At 50.5% G+C, this 17,575-nt stretch overlaps 1 protein-coding gene and 2 non-coding genes across 3 annotated transcripts; all 3 read right to left on the minus strand.

The window, feature by feature from the left end:
* Nucleotides 1-7,287: 7,287 nt before the first annotated feature.
* RPS17 (ribosomal protein S17) lies at nucleotides 7,288-16,545 on the minus strand. Its single transcript, XM_054043076.1, has 5 exons — nucleotides 16,455-16,545; nucleotides 15,389-15,540; nucleotides 13,109-13,214; nucleotides 8,756-8,821; nucleotides 7,288-7,425 (listed from the first exon to the last, which is right to left on the minus strand). The coding sequence occupies exons 1-5, from the start codon at nucleotides 16,455-16,457 to the stop codon at nucleotides 7,345-7,347; spliced, it is 408 nt and encodes a 135-aa protein (XP_053899051.1). The 5' UTR covers nucleotides 16,458-16,545; the 3' UTR covers nucleotides 7,288-7,344.
* Nucleotides 12,126-12,260, minus strand: LOC128845002 (small nucleolar RNA SNORA71). Its single transcript, XR_008446590.1, has one exon. It is a non-coding gene; the product is annotated as a small nucleolar RNA SNORA71 (small nucleolar RNA).
* On the minus strand, nucleotides 13,510-13,643 carry LOC128845003 (small nucleolar RNA SNORA71). Its single transcript, XR_008446591.1, has one exon. It is a non-coding gene; the product is annotated as a small nucleolar RNA SNORA71 (small nucleolar RNA).
* Nucleotides 16,546-17,575: the final 1,030 nt, after the last annotated feature.

Here is a 17,575-nt window from a genome sequence, read left to right on the forward strand (position 1 = left end):
ACACCACTCAGTCACCCCCTCTCTCGCCCTTCTTGTTAACACAGCACCAAGGGGCAGAGATTGACGTGCTCACAGCCCGGCAATTCACACCCATTGTAGCTCTGGCCCATGCTCAGGGGCTGGGAACAGACACACCCTGATCTCGCTTCGGCAGGTTACTGGGGTTGCAGGAGCAACTCGCTCCCACTCCTCACACACCATGGCAGTCACACCACCTCTAGGCGTTTCGTTGCTTCGTCCGGCTGAGAGTGGGAGGAAGGGAAAGTTGTTGGGCCATTCCAGTAACAGACCCCCAAGGATACAGCCTGGGGACTCCCCAGAATACAGCCGGGCTCTGCACAGGTGTTAAGGTATCATTGCGATGATCTAATCTAGCCTCCTGCACAGCACAGGCCAGGGAATCTCACCCAGGGATTCCTGCAGCGAGGCCATAGCTCCTAGAGAAGCCCATAGTTACTGTGCATTAGATAGCTATGGCCTGTCAGCACAGCCTGTGCCAGAGCATTACAGACCTCATGAGGTTAGTGAACCTCACAGACATGCAGTAGCTGAAGAGAAAACATAAGAGGCAACACACCGAGTGAAAAAGTCCTATGCTTGGAAGTCACTCACCTGCCTGGAGCACCGGCTGCTATTGAGTGAGTGAGTCGCACTGTGGGGATATTTTCCAGCCTGATGCTCACAATGGTTACTATAAACAGGTGTTTAGTAACTGAGTCCCCAGGGGAGAGCGCACACACCCCACAGCTTCTACAGGAGGAGGAAATGGAAAATCACCCACACCCAGGCCTTAGCCTCTGCTACTTACCTGGCCCCATCACCAATGATCAGGTTGGCAGGGATGGAGGTTTTCGCCTTGGAATCTAAACCTCCTTTAACTGGAATTTACTTGGCAATACCCTAAACTGACAGCAAAACTCAGCTACCACCAGGCAGCTCTGCGAAGGGGCAGATTCAGGTTTGGGTAACTGGCCAACAGTTGGGATGCTGCTCACTCTATAACTCAGTCTAGCAGAGAATGGTCTGACACCACCACATTGGTGGAAGCCGAAGCTAGACAAATTCAGACCGGAAATAAGTGTAAATGTTTAATAGCGAGTGGAATTAACCATCGGAACAAATTTACCAGCAGTCATGGTGGATTCTCCATCACTGGCAATTCTTAGATTTTTTTTTTTTTTAAAGTTATGCTCTAGTGCAACCAGCAATTAATTCTGCAAAGGCTCGTGGCCTGTCTTATACAGGTCAGACTAGATGGTGGTAACGGTCCCTTCCAGCTTTGGATCCCATGAATTAGCCAGGTTACTAGTTATGCCTGAGATTACTAGAGACATTACACTGTGTCCTTCGTGCTATTGATTTGTTTTCCTCCCCCTCTACACGCCCCTTGGATAATGGATCTAGTCCATTTCCCTTGTCAGATCTCAGGCACTCCTATTTTGCATTTTTAGCATGTCCCCTACCTGAGGAGCCAAGAGCTTTACAGTGACAGTGCTCAGAGCACAGCCCTCTGAGGACACCATCTTCATACGCCCATCTCAGGCACAGGGGAGGCCCACATTTCAGAAGTGGTCCCTGCTTGAAGACTTCCATTTTTACTTCTTGACTGTCCAGAGGCAACAGAAGATCCTCTACAGAGCAGAACATACGACCAGAGAACCCAGGGCAGTTCATTTCCCCTATTCCTCCCCAGCCCTGAGGACCCCTCTGTGGCCCCGCCACCATAGACACAGTCCTTCTAGCTGGGGCTATTGGAAGGGGACAGATCCTGCAGTGACTGCCCAGGGAAGGTGGTTTACTTGGAATGGAAAGCAGTGCTCACATACTGGGACTCACCAGTTTATTTCAGAGAAATTGACAGCACACACAAAGGGCTGAATCTGGGACTTTTCAAACCCCCTACTGCTATGGGCGTGCTGGTACAGCCCAGGCCAGGGAACATCTCGCTAAGAGGGCATCAGGGACAGAAACTCCCAGCAGAATCTCTCCAAGTCACAATAACTCCAGTAATCGCACTTCTGCATTCTGAAAGCAAGGGTGTAACTGAATAAATTATCACAGAAAGCGCTGTGTTCAGGTAGTGCCACCCCTCCCCTGGGCTTCCCCCTGCCTGGCTGCAAGCTCTTCTGAGACTCACAGAAGGTAGAGACCCCATGCTGCAGTGTCAGGACTCAGAGCACACTCTACTCAGTGTCCCTACCATTTGCTGATCTGCCTTGGTTAACTGGAACGGGGGACGGAGTACTACTCAATGCATGCAGGGTGCTACCTCTACACCTGCCCGAGTGTGGGAAGGTCAAAGTCCTAAGCATGCCAGCACCAGCACAAGGCACATCTGGACCTCCCGTGAACACATGGTGCTGCCTCCCACCTGGTAATGCATCAAACAGCATGTGCCTCAGCATGGATGGCACTGCATGACACGGTACTTGCAGCTAATGTGCTGGGGAGACCGCTGACCTAGAGGAGACAAAGCCCATGGAACCAGAGAGCAACACCAGGACCTAAGGAGCCAGTGTGATGTTGGGGGTCTGCTGGGCTGAGACTCTCACCTCCACCCTGGTGATACACAGTAAGGGAGAGCAGGCAAGCTCACAGCCTCACCAGCTGGGCAGGAATTAGGGCTTGTCCACACTGGACAGTTTTACCAGTTACTGGTATGATTAAACCAGTGTATTTACCCGACGCGGCGAACAGCAGAGGCTAACAGCGGGAGTTTGCCTGGGAGAGCGCACTGAGGCTTTCATCTGCAGGTTTCTCCGAGTAGTTCCTGCAACAGTTGAGGAAGCTCCTAAGAGGACGGTGATATGGAAGGTGAGCGATCAGCTGTTGTAACCTGCACAGGTTGTGCCATGTTTGTCTTTCTTCCGCAGGACAGAAGCGACTTTGTCTGCACAAAATGCAAGCTGGTCTCCATATTGGAGGAGAAGGTTCGAGGGCTGGAGAAACAAGTATCAACTCTGCGTTGCATAAGGGAAAATGAAGATTTCCTGGACAGACGTCAGGAGATGCTTCTACGGCCACAATGTTCTGAAGATTCAGAGCAGGCGCAGCAGGGACAGAAGGATTGTGAGGAGGTTTGGCAGCATGTGACCTCCAGAAGAAGAAAGAGGAGCGTCCATGCACCAGCAATGGAGATACAGGTGAGGAATCGTTTCCATGTTCTCTCTACAGGTGCTAATGCGGAGAGTGGACTAGATGGCCCATCTGAGGGAAGGGAGCAGAAGGAGACTCCACCGATTGGAAGGCAAAAGATGCACTGTCCTAGGGATGGGGGTTCCACGACCACCACTCCCAAGAGGAGGAGGAGGGTGGTGGTGGTCGGGGACTCCCTCCTCAGGGGGACTGAGTCATCTATCTGCCGCCCTGACCGGGAAAACCGAGAGGTCTGCTGCTTGCCAGGAGCTAGGATACACGATGTGACGGAGAGACTGCCGAGACTCATCAAGCCCTCGGATCGCTACCCCTTCCTGCTTCTCCACGTGGGCACCAATGATACTGCCAAGAATGACCTTGAGCGGATCACTGCAGACTACGTGGCTCTGGGAAGAAGGATAAAGGAGTTTGAGGCGCAAGTGGTGTTCTCGTCCATCCTCCCTGTGCAAGGAAAAGGCCGGGGTAGAGACCGTCGAATCGTGGAAGTCAACGAATGGCTACGCAGGTGGTGTCGGAGAGAAGGCTTTGGATTCTTCGACCATGGGATGGTGTTCCAAGAAGAAGGAGTGCTAGGCAGAGACGGGCTCCACCTAACGAAGAGAGGGAAGAGCATCTTCGCCAGCAGGCTGGCTAACCTAGTGAGGAGGGCTTTAAACTAGGTTCACCGGGGGAAGGAGACCAAAGCCCTGAGGTAAGTGGGGAAATGGGATCCTGGGAGGAAGCACAAGCAGGAGAGCGCAACAGGGGAGGACTCCTGTCTCATGCTGAGAAAGAGGGACGATCGTTGAGTTATCTTAAGTGCCTATACACAAATGCAAGAAGCCTGGGAAACAAGCAGGGAGAACTGGAAGTCCTGGCACAGTCAGGGAACTATGATGTGATTGGAATAACAGAGACTTGGTGGGATAACTCACATGACTGGAGTACTGTCATGGATGGATATAAACTGTTCAGGAAGGACAGGCAGGGCAGAAAAGGTGGGGGAGTTGCATTGTATGTAAGAGAGGAGTATGACTGCTCAGAGCTCCGGTATGATACTGCAGAAAAACCTGAGAGTCTCTGGATAAAGTTGAGAAGTGTGAGCAACAAGGGTGATGTCGTGGTTGGAGTCTGCTATAGACCACCAGACCAGGGGGACGAGGTGGACGAGGCTTTCTTCTGGCAACTAGCAGAAGTTGCTAGATCACAGGCCCTGGTTCTCATGGGAGACTTTAATCACCCTGATATCTGCTGGGAGAGCAATACAGCGGTGCACAGGCAATCCAGGAAATTTTTGGAAAGTGTAGGGGACAATTTCCTGGTGCAAGTGCTGGAGGAACCAACTAGGGGCAAAGCTTTTCTTGACCTGCTGCTCACAAACAGGGAAGAACTAGTAGGGGAAGCAAAAGTGGATGGGAACCTGGGAGGCAGTGACCATGAGATGGTCGAGTTCAGGATCCTGACACAAGGAAGAAAGGAGAGCAGCAGAATACGGACCCTGGACTTCAGAAAAGCAGACTTTGACTCCCTCAGGGAACAGATGGGCAGGATCCCCTGGGAGAATAACATGAAGGGCAAAGGGGTCCAGGAGAGCTGGCTGTATTTTAAAGAATCCTTATTGAGGTTGCAGGAACAAACCATCCCGATGTGTAGAAAGAATAGTAAATATGGCAGGCGACCAGCTTGGCTAAACAGTGAAATCCTTGCTGATCTTAAACGCAAAAAAGAGGCTTATAAGGAGTGGAAGATTGGACAAATGACCAGGGAGGAGTATAAAAATATTGCTCAGGCGTGCAGGAGTGAAATCAGGAAGGCCAAATCACACTTGGAGTTGCAGTTAGCAAGAGATGTTAAGAGTAACAAGAAGGGTTTCTTCAGGTATGTTAGCAACAAGAAGAAAATCAAGGAAAGTGTGGGCCCCTTACTGAATGAGGGAGGCAACCTAGTGACCGAGGATGTGGAAAAAGCTAATGTACTCAATGATTTTTTTGCCTCTGTCTTCACGCACAAGGTCAGCTCCCAGATTGCTGCACTGGGCAGTACAGCATGGGGAGAAGGTGGCCAACCCTCTGTGGAGAAAGAAGTGGTTCGGGACTATTTAGAAAAACTGGACGTGCACAAGTCCATGGGGCCGGATGCGCTGCATCCGAGGGTGCTAAAGGAGTTGGCGGGTGAGATTGCAAAGCCATTAGCCATTATTTTTGAAAACTCATGGCGATCGGGGGAGGTCCCAGATGACTGGAAAAAGGCTAATGTAGTGCCCATCTTTAAAAAAGGGAAGAAGGAGGATCCGGGTAACTACAGGCCAGTCAGCCTCACCTCAGTCCCTGGAAAAATCATGGAGCAGGTCCTCAAGGAATCAATTACGAAACATTTAGAGGAGAGGAAAGTGATCAGGAACAGTCAGCATGGATTCACGAAGGGGAAGTCGTGCCTGACTAACCTAATTGCCTTCTATGATGAGATAACTGGCTCTGTGGATGAGGGGAAAGCAGTGGATGTGTTATTTCTTGACTTTAGCAAAGCTTTTGATACTGTCTCCCACAGTATTCTTGCCACCAAGTTAAAGAAGTATGGGCTGGATGAATGAACAGTAAGGTGGATAGAAAGCTGGCTAGATTGTCGGGCTCAACGGGTAGTGATCAATGGCTCCATGTCTAGTTGGCAGCCGGTTTCAAGTGGAGTGCCCCAAGGGTCGGTCCTGGGGCCGGTTTTGTTTAATATCTTTATTAATGATCTGGAGGATGGTGTGGACTGCACTCTCAGCAAGTTTGCAGATGACACTAAACTAGGAGGCGTGGTAGATACACTAGAGGGTAGGGATCGGATACAGAGGGACCTAGACAAATTAGAGGATTGGGCAGAAAAAAACCTGATGAGGTTCAACAAGGACAAGTGCAGAGTCCTGCACTTAGGACGGAAGAATCCCATGCACTGCTACAGACTAGGGACCGAATGGCTAGGTAGCAGTTCTGCTGAAAAGGACCTAGGGGTCACAGTGGACGAGAAGCTGGATATGAGTCAACAGTGTGCTCTTGTTGCCAAGAAGGCTAACGGCATTTTGGGCTGTATAAGTAGGGGCATTGCCAGCAGATCGAGGAACGTGATCGTTCCCCTTTATTCGACATTGGTGAGGCCTCATCTGGAATACTGTGTCCAGTTTTGGTCCCCACACTACAAGAAGGATGTGGAAAAATTGGAAAGAGTCCAGCGGAGGGCAACAAAAATGATTAGGGGTCTGGAGCACATGACTTATGAGGAGAGGCTGAGAGAACTGGGATTGTTTAGTCTCCAGAAGAGAAGAATGAGGGGGGATTTGATAGCAGCCTTCAACTACCTGAAGGGGGGTTCCAAAGAGGATGGAGCTCGGCTGTTCTCAGTGGTGGCAGATGACAGAACAAGGAGCAATGGTCTCAAGTTGCAGTGGGGGAGGTCCAGGTTGGATATCAGGAAAAACTATTTCACTAGGAGGGTGGTGAAACACTGGAATGCGTTACCTAGGGAGGTGGTGGAGTCTCCTTCCTTGGAGGTTTTTAAGGCCCGGCTTGACAAAGCCCTGGCTGGGATGATTTAGCTGGGAATTGGTCCTGCTTTGAGCAGGGGGTTGGACTAGATGACCTCTTGAGGTCCCTTCCAACTCTGATATTCTATGATTCTATGACCTAGATATCCCAGGGTAACTCTCTGGTGCTGGAATATGTGAGTGTTGGGGTAGAACTAGCATAGTTTAAATACATGTCACTTACACCAATAGACCTCCCCTGTGTAGACAGCCTTCAGGCCACTACTCAGCATGTTCATCCTGGTGACTAACAGCGTTCAGGACCAACTGCTGAGCTTCAGGAAGGTCCAGGAGCCGCTCCCCAGGGGGACAGGGCACAGCTACCGTCCTCCCAGGAGCCCAGAACTACTCTGCTAGGCTCGGATGACAATTCACTGTTTATCGCCCTCTGGTGGCTAGGTACTGCATCCACAAACACAGCAACTATGGGTGCCAAGCAGAGGAAGATCACTCCCCATACACCAAAAAAAGCAGTGAAAGCACCCACCCCTAGCCCACATCACTTTACATGGGCCTCCTGTGACACTCCCTCCCACAGTAAGGGCCAGTCAAGGGCTCTCCCCCAAGAAGACACCCCGGCACTAGCGGAAGAGGGGACAGGTTTGGTTTCCCACATTTATTGGAAAAGTGACAGCGCAGCAATGGATTCAGATAGCTCCTCTGGGTGTTTTGAAGTTCATTCCCACAGTGGGCTGCGTGACCTGCAGGTTGGACAGACTGCCAAAGTCCTGGAAGACATATAGAACAGACCAGGTTATACTCAGCATGCCAGCCTACCTCTTCCTCTCTGCTGGCAGGGGTCCCAGATCAAAGCACAGCAGGCTCTGCCCTAACTCTCCCTCCCAACACACAAACGCATCTACCCCGAATCCCAGCGAGAACAGAGGGCGAGTCCTCCAGCCTGTTCATAGACAGGAGGCTGTGCTGCAGAGACAGGGAGGGGGAGTCTGTCACACAACACGGCAGTGAACCCCAACAGGCTTGCAAGTGCGACACACAGGAGCGTGGGGACTTAGGGACCAGCCTGGCTGAGCATTCACTGGACTGGGGCAGGTGATGCACCCAGTTGTGAAAGTTACACAACTAACATGCCAGCAGCTGGGCTGGAATCTGGACTTCACAGGCTCACCCATGTTTCAGTTGCTTCTGTAGTGGTTGTGTTCTAATCAGGGGCAGGAGGCCTTGAGCACAGCTCTGGTATCAGAGCACATGTCCCAGTGGTGAAGGGGAGACCCAAAACAAAAACAGGTGTCTAGGCCCTTGTGCAGCTAAGAGCAACTCCGAGTGGGAAGGAGCATGGCATGCAGGAGAGCTCGGGGAAAACCATACCAGACACTGAGACCTAGACGCTGGTACAGAAGAGACTGGGGGTGGGCAGGGAAGGAAGAGAATGCGTGTGTCCGTCACCACTAGCGAGTCCATGGCAAAGTCCTCTCCAGTTTGCCTGCCCCTCCCCCTTTCATGCTGCTGGAGCTGGGATTTCTAGCAGGGTTGTGGCCCTTGATCATGCTCAGGAGCACTGGCTATTTCATATTTCAATTCACAAGCCCCAGCCCCACCCCGGTATAACTAATATTATCCCCACCAGCCCCAGAGCTCTGGACAGAAGTGGGTGAGCACTGTTACCCGCTTTACAGACAGGGACACACAGAGGCTCTCAGGTGCTGACGGGGGGTTTCTGGCTCTCTGAGATGTAGGCGAAGAACTGCCTAGCTGTATCGCAGTTGAAAGCCATGCTAGCAGGGTCAGAATGGTGTTGCTGGCTGGCTTATAGAAAAGCTTTTCCAGCCACTGTTTTGGGGGAAGGGGGGGGGGGGGGATTTTTTTTCTGAACAATTCATAATAATTGCACTACAGAGGCCAGTCAGTCCATGGCCCAGGTCTAACGGAGTAACTGTGCTCGAAACCTGCTCATAAAGTCCTCCAAACAGCTTGCTAGGAGGCTCTCCCTGGTGCCTGAACAAGGCCTTCAGTCTGCACTGAGCTATGATGGCTAAGAGCTTCCACCTCCAGAAGAGCGAAGGCACAAGCCAATCTCTCTGAAGAGACCACACTCACCAGCAGCTTCAGCATTTCCTTAGTATCTGGGTCAACTTCAATGATCTCCTGGTCAAGGGCAGAGACCTGCAGAGGGAAAAAGAACATGGATGCACTTTGTTAAACATCTCACACACACACATGGCTCTGAGAGTCTAGCATTACTCAGACCCCAATCAGAGATGGTCAGAAGCTGGAGTTGGTCCCCACAGACAAAGCCTGCAACTCTCCAACCAGTCCAGGGAGTTGGCTGCTCACATGACACCGACTCCTTGAGGCCAGTTGATAAACTCACATCACCAAACAGGAATGAAGGGTTTGAGAAGCCCTGAGCTAAGACAAATGCTTCTCATTCACAAACAGCCACCTCTGCAGGGACAAGTCACCACCACAGCTCACTGTCCTCACATTCCACTGCTTGGGAAACTCCACTTGCCCCATAAATACTGTGGGGAGAGCTGCGAAGTGCACTAAGAATCCAGCCATACAACACTGTCAGGGAGCAGAGCAGGAGCTCTCAGCATGGACAGTCTCTTTTGCCTTCAGCCATCTTCCCTAAAGCATATGGGACCTTCGCAACTCCAGCTGTGTCTAGGATACTGCCCTCAATTCCCATGTGGCAGCAAACCAGCCTCCTGCCGAGAGCTGAGACTGAATTCATCTCTCTATAGCCAATCCACACTGTTCCTTCCCCAGGCCAGTGTTGGCAGCAGGCAGTTACTGCATGACAGGAGGGTGTTTGCCTGTGACACACAACAGAGTCTGGGGCCCTCACATTTGGCTGCACCTACTGACATAACTCTGGACTTCACCTGCCTTGCTTCTATCACCACGCCCTGTCATGGCTCCTGGCAGCCAGCAGTCACCAGAATCATACCACTCAGTTCAGAACTAGTAAATAGCAGAGTAACCAGCCGCAGGCAAAAAGAGAGCTTGAAAATGTATGAAAGGCAGAAGTTAACCTTTTGGTGTCCAGATTTCAAGAATGAGGCCTTTAACACTCTTGAACCCTCAGGATTAATAGCACCCCTACAGGGTGGCTACAGATCTTTTTACCCCCATTCTTAACATTGGTTACATTTAGTGTTTTAGTTCAGAAAGACGCACCCGCTTTAGTCACGTTTCTCAAGTGTTACCAGAATTTCATGAGACTGCTGAGCAGTCTCATTTAGAGTACTCCTCTGAGCTGAGAGAGACAAGTGCCATGCTTTATTACCACCGTTGTGATAGCACCACAAACTCAGACACAACGATAAGCCCAGGCTATATTTGAACCACCTCCACCAACTATGCTCCTCCCTTCACAGTTTGCCATTTGAAGTCAATGGGACTGATGTGCCTAAGTCACTTGTGGGTGTGATTTTTTCCAAAAGCCCCACGTTCCTAGACATGAATGAGCTCAGTAGCCAATCTTTTGGCTTGCATGCATAATAGATATTGGGAAGCTTTTCAGTGTATCAACAGTCCACATAACTTTTCACTGTTAACACTGGAGTGAGTCTGTTTTGAAGTGACAAAGGGGTGGATCACCCCAACTGCCCTGTTCAGTACACTCCCCCTGAAGCTCTAATACTGGCCGCTGCTGGATACCAGTCCAATGGATACTGGCAGTTATGTTCTTGCATAAGAGAAACATTAAATAAAAATACAATTTCAGACCCTGATGCTGCAGACACTTATGTACATGTTTGAACTTCCATGAATGGTCCCATTGAGGTCAGTGGGATCATTAGTGAGAGTTAAATTACAAACCAAGGCCTTCATTTTCAATAATTTTGTTTTTTGCCTATGGCAGTTTTGTGAAATCCCAGTAAGTTACCCCATCAGAAGTGTCACTTCAAAAGAACACCACAGCATGGACGCTTTATAACTAATCACAGTTTAAATTCAATTGGTAATAAATAGTAGAAATTTTCAAGTTAGTTTGACAATTCTGAACCTGATTTAAATCTCTCCCCCCCAGAGCTCACCCACCTTGGATCCGTTGCAAATATCTGCTTACGCTACAAGCTTTACATGTCCTGTTGTAACTGTTTGATCTTGCCCTTGCAGCAGGATCACAGCATATATGAACCTTGACTATCTCCAAGTTCTAACAGCACCCCTACGGCCTAAGGAAGCAGGAGACGTAGTACAGTGGGCCAAGAAGACTCTCTCTTGCTCCAGAGTTCAAGCATTTATCACTGACTATCCAAAACCCCTAATGCACGAGTTGGCAGGAGTCAGCCAATGATTTGCCATGTGTTCCTGTACATGAGTCTTATTTAAGGGCTCTGGGTAAATAGTTATTTTTCATCTGCCACAAAATGACACTTGTAGGCATTTGACTGATAAAGGGAGCAAGAGATCTGCCTAGTTTTACTGTAGCTTCTGCAAGAGGTTCTGCCAAAAAGCTATTTTAGAGTTTCTTACAGCAACAGTGACTCACAACCAAACTCCCTTGCCTGCCACAGGGGTACAAAGGAGTTATTTCTCCGTTCAGTGACACTATGGGAAGACAGCTACATCAGTGCTCTCCTCTTTCAGCTGATAACAGCAAGTCCTGCCCTTGAAGCGCAGATAGTAACAGGTCACTAGCTGCATTATTCTAGCAGTCAGACATTTTGTGCAGAGAATCAAAGGAAGGTGGGGGCATGATTTCCCCCCCACCTGCCTACTGCAGGGTACGTACACCTTCCTTTGGGGCTGGCCATTGCCAGAGGCAGGGCACTGGGAGAGATGGGGCTGGGATTCAGTATGACTATTCCTATGTTCCTAGCGTGCCAAGTTCTCAGAGCTGGCTAGAACTTTTGTGAGAGGGCAGACACCTCCCAGGTAGACCTGAGAGGGATGGGATTGCCAGTGACAGCTGGGGACTGGACTCAATGAACCAGAGGTCCCTTCCAGTCCTATGATTGGGACACATGGGTGGTAGCTGTGAGGGAGCTAGCCTAACACACTATCAGGAGGGAGGCAAGAGCAGGCACAGTCCTCCTGTATTTACATCACGTGTTACCCAGCCAGCACATCATAGACTGGAGCAGATCAGCACAGACTCCCCACTTCCAGGGAAAGTGGAGATCTGCAAGCCTGGTATCAAGGAGGGAACAGCCCCAACCCACCCAGTGACATCAAAGCTCCCATTACACTCATTGGCATCACACCTGTTTTTCATAAGACTTCTAGTGAAAACTGAACTCTATACTCAGAATGTGCCACAGAACCAAACCTGTGGTCACAACGGAGTGCCAGCCTTTGGGTGAAGTGCACATTGAAGACAAGTCCTGAAGCTGGCTTGTTGCTGTTTGTCACTTCATAGTCCATGATGCTGCAAAAATAATTTTGTTGGAAGCCAATTTGAGGTCACCTACCGCACCCACCACATTGGACTGGAGGTGAGGGCAGGAGGTAGTGTCTGAAAGTTACAGGGTTTGGTAGGGATAGGAATGAGCCCCCCAAACACGGGAAAAAGCTTTCACAAGCTCCTCTCCCTGCACTATCAATGACCAGGTCACAGGCAAGACCAGAGTCACTTTCGAATGCAGGTTCAGGATGAGAGCCCTTTAAACCCCGCTGAGGAGTGGAAGAGGGGGTGGAAGGGGAGAGATGCTAGTTAGGGCATAAGATTTCTGGATGAACTGAACTGAAGCAATGACAAGTGAGTGCCAACTTGCTCTCCCACTGCCTGTCCAAGTGAGAGTTCAGGAAAGCCCTGTCCCATTCTGGACCTTCCACAGATAAGCACAGGAGTTGTAGGACACTTGAATTTCAATAAAAAGCAACAGAGGGTCCTGTGGCACCTTTAAGACTAACAGAAGTATTGGGAGCATAAGCTTTCGTGGGTAAGAACCTCACTTCTTCAGATGCAAGAAGTGAGGTTCTTACCCACGAAAGCTTATGCTCCCAATACTTCTGTTAGTCTTAAAGGTGCCACAGGACCCTCTGTTGCTTTTTACAGATTCAGACTAACACGGCTACCCTCTGATACTTGAATTTCAATGCGATTCACAACAACATACATCGCAGCTGTCAAACTTTACACCAAGGGAGTTATTTCTCCACATTTTACATAACCGAACACAAGTCAGCAGAACGGCTGAGATTAGAAAAAATCAGGAGTTCCTGGCTCCCTATGTCCCTGGGGATTTTTCAGGACAAGTCATCAATCTGTCAGCCTGGATCCTTCTCAAAGCCCAGCCCTGTGCAGCTAACTCAGGCTATCCGGTCGTGGTCACATTTCTCAGGAAAGGAGAGATCTCATGGTTGCTGTTGCGATAAGCAGAATGGAAGCCCCTTTGTTAGCTGTGCAGAAGCTGGATACCAGCATGTCAGGATAAGCCACTCTGCCTGGCAGAAGAGGCCTGAGATGCACCCAAGTATGGTCAGAAATCTTACCTCAGGGACATAGTTATCCCTCCTCTCTCTCTCCTCTTCCTGCAGTTTAATGGAGATACCTCTGACAGGCCCCCTCTGAATACGCTTCATCAGATGGGTGACATACCTGCAGGGAGAATCCGGAAACTGGTCAATTAGCACCCCATTTTCTTACATATCTCACACTGACAACAGCTTTAACTCACCCATCGGAAGCCCTAGCTTTACATCTCTGCTCTCTGTAATACTGGAAGAGGTGGGTCACTAGAGACCTTGTATCTGTCTCGTATTTAAACCCCTACAGCTGCTCATATCTACCCTGCCATTTCACAGCCAGAGACCACATTCACTTGGCAGCAGAAGTTCCCTTCCTCCACCACTCTCAGGAGGCAGGACAGGAAGGCCAAGGAGACCAGCAGCAATGTCTGAAAGTTACAGGGTTTGGTAGGAATGAGGAGGAGTCCTCCAAACACGGGAAAAGCTTTCACAAGTTCCTCTCCCTGCACTATCAATGACCAGGTCACAGACAAGACCAGAGTCACTTTCGAATGCAGGTTTCAAAGCAAGTAAGCCAAGCACACAGTCTCTCCTAGTTCAGTGACTGAAACCTTGGGAGGCTGGTTATAAACAACCCAACTTAGACACCAGGGTATTTCCTTCAAGCTCCAATTCAATGCAGCTGCAAATGCACACACGAGGCTAGCAGAGGCAAGTCAAACAGCAACAGGCCTCCAGGACCCACCTGAATTCAGTATACCTCTCTCCCAAGGGTTCGCAAGAGGATAACTGGACGCTTCTGACTTTGCCTGCTGGAGAACTGCAGCTCTGTTAATCTGCAAGCCTCTCTCTAGCTCCCACCCTAAAGACAGTGGCACAGGGATCCTGAGCCTGCAGCAATGCAAATGGCCAACACTAATTGCAGCACAAAGTAAAAACTCACTCACTTCCATACTGGATTTGCCCCAAGGAAATCGAATACAGCAAGCTCTGACCAGAAAGGCAGTGAAATAGACGTCATAAGAGATTAAAACGTCAAAGTACATCTTAGCACTTCCAGAACACCAAGTAATTCAAGCTCAGATTCCCCTGGGGTATTTAGGTGGATAACTTCTGTTTAAAATCAATGAGAGAGGCACCTAAATACCTCTGAGGATCTAGGCCTCAGTGTCTAGGGAAGTCTGACCAGCTAACCTGCCTGCTAGAAGAGCCCAGAACAATGGACAAGGGGAGAAAAAGATTTCCATGCAACTCTGTGTATTTGTTAGTTGAGATACAGAGCCTGAGCCAAGACTCGTTAAAATCTGTTAAAGCAAAACAATAATGAAACAGCTACACTAAAAAGGACTTACTCTCTGAAGTGCTACTAGGGTAGAGAAATAAAGAGATTTTAGTCTATCAGAAACAGAGTTCACACATAAGGAAGATTCTATCAGCACACTTACATTAAGCAGAGATTGAGTTGTAATTAGTAAGTAAAGGTAAGCATCAATTGCTCCTGCCACGGACAAGTTATCCAGAAGTTAAATGTTTTTAAGATGCTGGGTAAGGACTAAAGAGCATGTGTTACTTAATCTACCAAATAAGGCAGTACTCGATGATGCTTAAACACTCTATAGAAATTGTATTTCTAAAGATATGATTAATCTAGTGATATTACAAATAATTTTCAGATCCCTGCCAGTGTAAAAATTTAAGTTGGCTTAGCCAGGTGGAAACTACCCTTCAAAATTCGCAAAAATCTACAAAAACAACAAGGAGTCCGGTGGCACCCTTTAGACTAACGGATTTATTTAGGCATAAGCTTTCATGGGTTTAAAAAAAAAAAAAATCCCACTTCTTCAGACGCATGGAGTGAAAATTACAGGTGCATATATATATATATGACACATGATATTTATGCCTGTATCTGTAATTTTCATTCTATGCGCATGAAAGCTTATGCCCAAATAAATCTGTTAGTCTATAAGGGATGCCATCAGACTCCTCGTTGTTTTTGTGGCTACAGACTAACATGGCTACCCCTCTGATATATAAAAATCTACACCGTCCTAGCTCACTAGGGATTTTTCAGCACTCCAAAAGCCTTAATCCATGGCTCCAGTGTCAGAGCAAGGACTGGGACATTCAGATTCCAGATGCATTTACTGAGATTATCAAAACGTACTTAGATTAATACCTTTGTAACAGAATGAGAGTTTCTTCTCACCCCTCAGACTGAGAACGAAATTCACCACCCCAGAGCTAGGATGTGTCAAGCTAAACCCTCATACAAGAGCACAGCAAGTCCCAGGGCTGCCTTACCCAGCTATCTTGTTGCGCAGTTTCTTGCTAGGGATGATGGCAATCTCTTCACACACCCGTTTGTTCGTGTGGAAGTCATTCCCTAGCCGGGTGTAGTACTTTTCAATGATGACCCGGGCAGCCTTTTTCACGGTCTTTGTTCGCACACGCCCCTAGAAGATTTGAAGAACAAATCACCACAGTGTGAAATAGCAAAATCTACCCATCTGTTTCTGCTTCCAACTCGAAGTGCTCCTACTGAGCTCCTAAAGAGCCACTAAGGTGGCATTAACCCGTTACCCTGTAACAGAGGGCAACTTTCCTTCAGGAAACTAAACTCATGAGCCTGACATATGCAGTTCGTTACATCCAAGCCTGTAGACAGGAGGCTAACATAACCCTAGCATGCATGCTAAGCCTGGCCTAATACACAGAAATCTGAAGCTATCTGTGTCTAAGTACCTAGAAGACCGAGGAACCCCAGGAGCTCTGGCTTCTCTATTCACCCTCAAGCCCCCAAACTTCTTACGCAGGCAGCGATGGTGAGGGGTATTTTTAGAGGCCCTGCCCCCACACTCTGTACGGGTAAAACTCTCATTTCGGGGAGCCAATACTTCTCCATAAACTACTGCTCGCAGGGCCCCAGGCCGCGGTGAGACCCAGGGAGGCAGACAGGCCTACACCAGGGAGCCTCACACCGCAGCGGGCCCGCTCCTAAGTCACTAGGCGCAAACCCCGCGCAGCGCCCCGAGATACCACGGCTTGCTCCTTCCCCCAACCCCTCCGACGGGATCCCAGCAGGGCCCGGCCCCAACACAGGCGAGCGCGGATCCCGCACCCCTGCAGCCGGGCTGGGTGAGCCCAAAGCCCCGGGGCCTCCGAGCCGCCCCAGGATCGCCGAGCACAGGCACCGCCTGTCCCCCGTCCCCCCCCCGCGCAGCTCCCCGAGCCCGGCCCGCCCGAGTCGCCTCGTCCCGCTCCCCGGCGGCGGCAGCAGCCCCCCAGCGCGGCCCAGGCCCCGGCAGCCCCGGCCCGGGACGGATGGCCGCGGATTGAGGAGCGGGAACGAGCCGGGCCCAGTACCCACCATATTGGCAGCGGCCGGTGAAGAGGGCAAAGGATGCCGGGAAAAGAGCTATAACGCGGGCGCGGCTAGAAGGGCGCTGAGTCCGGGGAGAGCGCGGGCCGCCCGCCCACAGCGCCACCCAGCGGCTAGGTGGATGCACAGCAGAGACCGCGGGAGTCCACAGCGCCACGCCGTGGTTAGGAGGCGGAATATCGCCGCCCTAAACCCAGAGTAACGCCTGAGGGTACTGCAGGCAGAATTAGGGGCTCTGCCCAGCTGTGAACAGGGACACCCAGCGCCAGGCGAGCGGGGCGCAGGTTTGTAACCATAGTAACTGTCCCCCAGGGAGGGCTGGCAGAGCTGTCCTGCCCCTGCAGCTGGCTATGGCTTGGTGGCACAGCAGCACCAGCACATCCACCCCATGGGAACACCAGCGTCCCCCACTCCAGTGCCCATGTTGTGATGGAGTGAACACTGTAGGAAGATCCACCTGGCCACCTCCTTGTGCAGGGACCACTCGTGCTGTTGGGAGAATACCCTGCTCAGGCGGTCCGTGAGCGTAAAAAGCCCGCAGCAGTATATTGTGGGCTATACAGAACTCCCACAGGAGCTGGGCTTCCTGGCATAAGGGGCCCGGGAACATGTGCCCCCCTGTTTGTTGACGTAATACATGGCGGTTGTGTCGTCCGTGAGGTCTCTGACCACCCTCCCTTGTATGTGCTGGCAAAATGCCACGCACGCCAGGCATACGGCCCTGAGCTCCCTGACATTTATGTGCAGGGTTAGTTCCTCTGGTGACCACATACCCTGGGTCCTGAAATCCCCCACGTGGGCTCCTCAGCCCAGGTCCGAGTCGTCCGACACTAGATCTAGTGAGGGAGGGGGCTCTCGGAAGGGAATACCCTGAAGCATGTTGCTTGGGAGGGACCACCATTGGAGGTCTGCCACCACCTTGGGCGGCACCGTGACCACCTTGTCCAGGCTGTCCCTGGCCTGGGAATACCGGGAGGCCAGCCAGAGTTGAAGGGGCCGCATCCAAAGTCTGGCATGTCTCACCACATAGGTGCAAGCTGCCATGTGACCCAGGATTTGGAGGCACACCCGTGCCATGGTTACTGGAAAGGCCGTGACCGAGGCGATGA

This window comes from Malaclemys terrapin, chromosome 10, assembly GCF_027887155.1.
Source record: "Malaclemys terrapin pileata isolate rMalTer1 chromosome 10, rMalTer1.hap1, whole genome shotgun sequence".
Taxonomy (NCBI): Eukaryota; Metazoa; Chordata; order Testudines; family Emydidae; genus Malaclemys; species Malaclemys terrapin.